We start from the raw sequence: 7,500 nt of genomic DNA on the forward strand, positions 1-7,500 counted from the left end.
TAAGATTCCAGAAATTTTTTTCACCGTCTGTCTCGTTTATCCAATTACGTTCCATTCTTTAGCTCCATAAGGGTACATTTTGTTTAAAGATCCTCCAAAACGCCATTTGCGTTTCAATCTTCGACGCCATTGCAGGTTAATGAAATATTCTACTCTGTCAAACCAGAAAAATACGAAAATATGCGCAGAAGACTCTACGCACAAAGACACCACAACCCAGTAAAAACGACGAAATGCAACGCAGATTCCGACTGGGTTTGGTAACCTAGTAATTATCCGCTCAAGGCAAGGTGAATATTCGTCTCGGTTTTTATTCACCGATATTTGCCGAGCCCCAGGTGAATAAGTGTTTTAGTATAATTACCTAGGTGATTATTTGAAAAAAATATGCTCTTTCTTTAAAACAAATATTTTTTTCGTCTGTCACTTCGACAAAACGGCTTGCAGCCATTTTGAAGGAAAAAAAAAACCGCTTAGGTGATTATCACACAATTATCACCTCAAGTGCAACCAACAGCGCAGAGATTTTTCAATACTCACCTATGTAAATATACTAATGCAAGATACTACATGACAGCAGAATATTTTTTGTTCACGTGGGCTGGCATACACACTTGCCAGGGTGGATTAGGTGCACAACCTGATCAAGTACGAGTCCGGACAGTTCAAGTTGTTTTATTTTTTACAGCAACAACAACAAAAGCTTTATTTGTACCACACGTAAATAGGGAATGTCAGGGAATGTATTATTTGACAGCGTTTCGCAGTCATTGTGCCGTTGAGCGCCGCCTCCACCACCGTGAGAGCATACTGAGGATGCAAAACCGCGAAAATAATAAATTCGTAAGATTGACTCGGAAATGTGAGTGAAATGTGAAATAATGTTGAACAGTGTCTAAGTCTTATCGAGATTCCAATCAAAACATCTTCTTTCAACAGCTTAAAGAAAGGTACCAGAAGTCTTTCTTAGCTAAGGCTCTGATGTCCCCCTTCCCCTATTTTACCCAAACCTTGTTTCCCATATTTGTGGGCAAGCATGTTGGAGAGGATGAATCCGGGATGTTCTCACATGCTTATGTGTTCTCATATTTGAGCATAGCGCCCGCTGGTAACCTGGAGATGAGGATACTCCAGGGGTGAAGAAACGTTGCTCGATGTTATCTTGGATGTTAGAAAGTCGGCTGAACGTCGCATACTTTTGTTGTGTTCACGGAAATAAAAGGGAAATTGGCTTGATCGAAAACAGAATCATGCACAATGTTCATGTAGCGAAAAATGTTGGCTTAATTAAGGCCAATCAACGCATAGGCACGTGTCTAACTTCGCTACCCAATACTGAAATGTTGGGCAATTACAAATGCAGGAAACGGATGCGCCCTCTAATTTGATAAACATCACGAACGCATGCGCACTATAACAGCGTTTGTGGTCAAAATTTGATAAAAGCGTAACCTCTAAACAACATTATCGGCATACAAATCGTTTTTTAAATCCCCCTTTTCGCGATTTTAGGTGAATCTAGAACAAGCATTTAGCCAAATTGTCTTTTGTCGAATTGATGTGAGTAACAACACGAAGTCTTCCTTGGCCATCAGTCGCTAAAAGCAGGTGTAAATGTTCGATCTGGGTGTAAGCAATCCTGTTTATTGCTATTTTTACGATGCTGCAGAATCTCACCTTCAAGTGCTCAGCGCTAAACTGCGTTTTGGCTTCCATCAATCAAATTCCAGAACATAACCTGCAAGATCGACTCCGCCTCCGGAGTTCACAACTTCTAGTTCACAGCTCCAAATTTACCATTACGATATCTTTTTAGAGGCTCTTCAGTAAAAAGAATCCTGAAGATTCTATCGTTTTCCATCGGCGCCGAATGTACCCTAGGAACCAAAGATACTGATTGGTAGGTTATGTCACGCATCAATTGATTTGGGGTCAGAAAGCCAAAACGCGTGGCCATTGGCACTTGAAGATGAGATTCCGCAGAGTTATAGAAAATCGCAGGTGCCACCTTACGATTTTGTTTTTTTTAAACAATTATTCGCCGAAGGCAAGTGAATATTGGCCTCGGCTTTTATTCACCGATATCCACCGGGACTGAGGTAAATAATTGTTTTAGTATAAATACATAGGTGATTATTTGTAGTGAAAAAAAATTAGATTCTTTTTGAAATAACTAATTTTTTCGTCTATCACTTCGACAAAACGGCTTGCGGCCATTTTGAAAAAAAAGAAAAAAAAAAACAGCTTAGGTGATTATCACACAATCATTACCTCAAGTGTAATCAACCAGCGCAGAGATTTCTCAATACTCACTTATGTAAATTTACTTATGCAAAATATTACATGACAGCAGAATATTTTTTGTTCAGGCCGGCTGGCATACACACTTGCCAGGGTGCATTAGGTGCACAACCTGATCAAGTGCGAGTCCGGACAGTTCAAGTTGTTGTATTTTTCTTGGGAGTTAGTGAGTTTTTACCCCTGGCACGTGACGTATTCTCCTCCAATCGGAAAACATATTTGAGTTTAAAGGTATAACAAATCAATTCAATTGCCATCACTCGACTAAAGTATTTACATACCTTTTTTACACCGTTTTGCTTTGCGCTTTAGCCATCTTGGTGCTCTGGCCTTACTCATACACAGAACAGATACATTGCAGTGTTCAACGAAGTAAGGGGAGTGAGATTTATTCCCCTCTGTCACTAAGCCTATTGGTAGATAACTTTCAGGGAATGTATCATTTGACAGCGTGTCGCAGTCATTGTGTCGTTGAGCGCCGCCTCCACCACCGTGAGAGCATACTGAGGATGCAAAACCGCGAAAATAATATATTCGTAAGATTGACTCGGAAATATGAGTGAAATGTGAAATAATGTTGAACAGTGTCTAAGTCTTACCGGGATTCCAATCAAAACAACTTCTTTCAACATCTGAAAGAGAGGTACCAGAAGTCCTTCTTAGCTAAGGCTCTGATGTTTCCAACCCCCCCTGCCCCGTCCTATTTAAAGTTTACCCAAACCTTGTTTCCTATATTTGTGGGCAAGCATGTTGGAGAGCATGAATCCGCGATGTTCTCACATGCTTATGTGTTTTCATATTTGAGCATAGCTCCCGCTGGTAACCTGGAGATGAAGATACCCCAGTTGTGAAGAAACGTTGCTCGATGTTATCTTGGATGTTAGAAAGTCGGCTGAACGTCGCATACTTTCGTTGTGTTCACGAAAATAAAGGGGGAATTGGTTTGATCGAAAACAGAATCATGCACAGTGTTCGTGTAGCGAAACATCTTGGCTTAAGGCCATTTAACGCATAAGCACGTGTCTAACTTAGCTACCCAATACTGAAATGTTGGGCAATTAGAAATGCAGGAAACGCGATGCGCCCTCTAATTTGATAAACACCACGAAGGCATGCGCACTATAACGGCGTTTGTGGTCAAAGCTCGATAAATGGTAACCTCTAAACAACATTATCGCATACAAATCGTTTTTAAAATCCCCTTTTTCGCGATTTCAGGTGAATCTAGAACAAACGTTAACCCGAAATTGATGTGAGTAACAACACGAAGTCTTCCTTGGCCATCCGTCGCCAAAAGCATGTATAAATATTCGATCTGTGTGTAAGCAATCTCGTTTATTGCTATTTTCACGATTCTGCGGAATCTCACCTTCAAGCGCTTAGCGCCAAACTGCGTTTTGGCTCCCATCAATCAAATTCCCGAACATAACCTGGAAGATCGACTCCGCCTCCGGAGTTCACAACTTCTCGTTCACAGCTCCAAATTTACCATTACGATATCTTTTTAGAGGCTCTTCAGTAAAAAGAATCGTGCAGATTCCATCGTTTTCCATCGGCGTCGAATGTACCGTAGAAACCAAAGATACTGATTGGTAGGTTATGTCACGCATGAATTGATTTGGGGTCGGAAGTTTGATTGATGGAAACCAAAACGCGTGGCCGTTGGCACTTGAAGATGAAATTCCGCAGAATTATGAAAATCGCAGGTGCCACCTTATGCGCCGATCAAATCAAAACTTTAGCTTCCAGCTCCCCGGGCAAACTCCGGGCATTTGACTATCTTCTGTGCTCGGGGAGTGGGGAATGTGACCTTTGCCTGCGTAGGCTGGGGAAAATTGAGCCGGAAGTGTTAGGTTTCAAATGCTTTTTTTTTTCGGACGGCGGAGTCGCTAACAGCTATAAAACACTTGTTTGGACGAGATGGAAGAGTTTAAAGGAAGAGATGTAGCATTTTTGAGCGATTGGCGTACAAAAAAGGTCTTCAAAAGGGCTTTCTTAAAGACGGCAGGAGCGAGGACAATTGTTCTTTAGTAGGGAATTTGAACACCATTTTGGCCCCAAGGGGCGGGATTTTGAACGATCCAATCTGCAAAAGTTCAAATGCCTGTGCGGGGGGATGTTGAAGTTTCGACTTGATCGGCACATTACGACTTTTTTTTATTTAACAATTGTTCGCCGAAGGCAAGCTGAATATTCGTCTCCGTTTTTATTCACCGATATTCACCTAGCCCGAGGTGAATAATTGTTTTAGTATAAATACATAGGTGATTATTTGAAAAAAATATGCTTTTTCTTTAAAACTAATATTTTTTTCGTCTGTCACTTCGACAAAACGGCTTGCGGCCATTTTGAAAAAAACCGCTTAGGTAATTATCACACAATTAGCACCTCAAGTGCAACCAATCAGCGCAGAGATTTTTTAATACTCACCTATGTAAATATACTAATGCAAAATATTACATGACAGCAAAATACTTTTTGTTCACGCGGGCTGGCATACACACTTGCCAGGGTCGATTAGGTGCACAACCTGATCAAGTGCGAGTCCGGACGGTCAAGTTGTTTTATTTTTCTTGGGAGTTAGTAAGTTTTTACCCTTGGCACGAGACGCATTCTCCTCCAATAGGAAAACGCATTTGAGTTTAGAGGTATAACAAATCAATTCAATTGCCATCACTCGACTAAAGTATTTACATACCTTTTTTGCACCGGTTTAATTTGCACTTTAGCCATCTTGGTGCTCTGGCCTTACCAATACACAGAACAGATATATTGCAGTGTTTAACGAAGTGAGGGGGGTGAGATTTATTCCCCTCTGTCACTAGGCCTATTGGTAGATATCTGTCCTTGAATGTATCATTTGACAGCGTGTCGCAGTCATTGTGCCGTTGAGCGCCGCCTCCACCACCGTGAGAGCATACTGAGGATGCAGAACCGCGAAAATAATATATTCGTAAGATTGACTCGGAAATGTGAGTAAAATGCGAAATAATGTCGAACAGTGTCTGAGTCTTACCGTGATTCCAATCAAAATATCTTCTTTCAACATCTGAAAGAGAGGTACCAGAAGTCCTTCTTAACTAAGGCTCCGGTTTCCCTTCTTCCCCCACTCCTATTTAAAGTTTACCCAAACCTTGTTTCCTATATTTGTGGGCAAGCATGTTGGAGAGCATGAATCGGGGATGTTCACACATTCTTATTTGTTCTCATTTTTGTGCATAGCGCCCGTTGCTCGATGTTATCTTGCATGTTAGAAAGTCGGCTGAACGTCGCATACTTTTGTTGTGCTCAAGAAAATAAAAGGCACATTGGTTTGATCGAAAACAGAATCATGCACAGTGTTCATGTAGCGAAAAATCTTGGCTTAAGGCCATTTAACGCATAAGCACGTGTCTAACTTAGCTACCCAATACTGAAATGTTGGGCAATTAGAAATGCAGGAAACGCGATGCGCCCTCTAATTTGATAAACACCACGAAGGCATGCGCACTATAACGGCGTTTGTGGTCAAAGCTCGATAAATGGTAACCTCTAAACAACATTATCGCATACAAATCGTTTTTAAAATCCCCTTTTTCGCGATTTCAGGTGAATCTAGAACAAACGTTAACCCGAAATTGATGTGAGTAACAACACGAAGTCTTCCTTGGCCATCCGTCGCCAAAAGCATGTATAAATATTCGATCTGTGTGTAAGCAATCTCGTTTATTGCTATTTTCACGATTCTGCGGAATCTCACCTTCAAGCGCTTAGCGCCAAACTGCGTTTTGGCTCCCATCAATCAAATTCCCGAACATAACCTGGAAGATCGACTCCGCCTCCGGAGTTCACAACTTCTCGTTCACAGCTCCAAATTTACCATTACGATATCTTTTTAGAGGCTCTTCAGTAAAAAGAATCGTGCAGATTCCATCGTTTTCCATCGGCGTCGAATGTACCGTAGAAACCAAAGATACTGATTGGTAGGTTATGTCACGCATGAATTGATTTGGGGTCGGAAGTTTGATTGATGGAAACCAAAACGCGTGGCCGTTGGCACTTGAAGATGAAATTCCGCAGAATTATGAAAATCGCAGTTGCCACCTTATGCGCCGATCAAATCGAAACTTTAGCTTCCAACCTCCCCGCCCACCGGGCAAACTCCGGGCATTTGACTATCTTCTGTGCCCGGGGAGTGGGGAATGTGACCTTTGCCTGGGTAGGGTGGGGAAAACTAATTGACTAATTGACTCGGAAATGTGAGTGAAATGTGAAATAATGTCGAACAGTGTCTGAGTCTTACCGTGGCTCCAATCAAAACATCTTCTTTCAACATCTGAAAGAGAGGTACCAGAAGTCCTTCTTAGCTAAGGCTCCGATTTCCCTTCCCCCCCCCCCCCCCCTTCCTCTCCTATTTAAAGTTTACCCGAACCTTGTTTCCTATATTTGTGGGCAAGCATGTTGGAGAGCATGAATCCGGGACGTTCTCACATTCTTATTTGTTCTGATATTTGTGCATAGCGCCCGCGGTTAATCTGGGGATGAGGATACCCCTGGGATGAGGAAACGTTGCTCGATGTTATCTTGCATGTTAGAAAGTCGGCTGAACGTCGCATACTTTTGTTGTGCTCAAGAAAATAAAAGGCACATTGGTTTGATCGAAAACAGAATCATGCACAGTGTTCATGTAGCGAAAAATCTTGGCTTAAGGCCATTTAACGCATAAGCACGTGTCTAACTTAGCTACCCAATACTGAAATGTTGGGCAATTAGAAATGCAGGAAACGCGATGCGCCCTCTAATTTGATAAACACCACGAAGGCATGCGCACTATAACGGCGTTTGTAGTCAAAGCTCGATAAATGGTAACCTCTAAACAACATTATCGCATACAAATCGTTTTTAAAATCCCCTTTTTCGCGATTTCAGGTGAATCTAGAACAAACGTTAAGCCGAAATTGATGTGAGTAACAACACGAAGTCTTCCTTGGTCATCCGTCGCCAAAAGCATGTATAAATATTCGATCTGTGTATAAGCAATCTCGTTTATTGTTATTTTTACGATTCTGCGGAATCTCACCTTCAAGCGCTAAGCACCAAACTGCGTTTCCCGAACATAACCTGCAAGATCGACTCCTCCTCGTGAGTTCACAGCTTCTTGTTCACAGCTTCAAATTTACCATTATGATATCTTTTTAGAGGCTCTTCAATACAAAGAAT

General features: G+C 41.7%; 1 protein-coding gene across 1 annotated transcript in view; it reads right to left on the reverse strand.

Annotated features, from left to right (window-relative positions):
* The window catches only part of LOC137976593 (uncharacterized), a 38,750-nt gene extending 36,074 nt beyond the window's left edge, over positions 1 to 2,676 (reverse strand). Inside the window, exon 1 of the mRNA XM_068823967.1 lies at positions 2,583 to 2,676. Within this exon, the coding sequence (XP_068680068.1) occupies positions 2,583 to 2,640 (58 nt within the window). The 5' untranslated portion in view covers positions 2,641 to 2,676. The remainder of the gene's footprint in view (positions 1 to 2,582) is intronic.
* Between the last annotated feature and the right edge of the window lie 4,824 nt (positions 2,677 to 7,500).

This window comes from Montipora foliosa, chromosome 11 (genome assembly GCF_036669935.1).
Source record: "Montipora foliosa isolate CH-2021 chromosome 11, ASM3666993v2, whole genome shotgun sequence".
Classification (NCBI taxonomy): Eukaryota; Metazoa; Cnidaria; class Anthozoa; order Scleractinia; family Acroporidae; genus Montipora; species Montipora foliosa.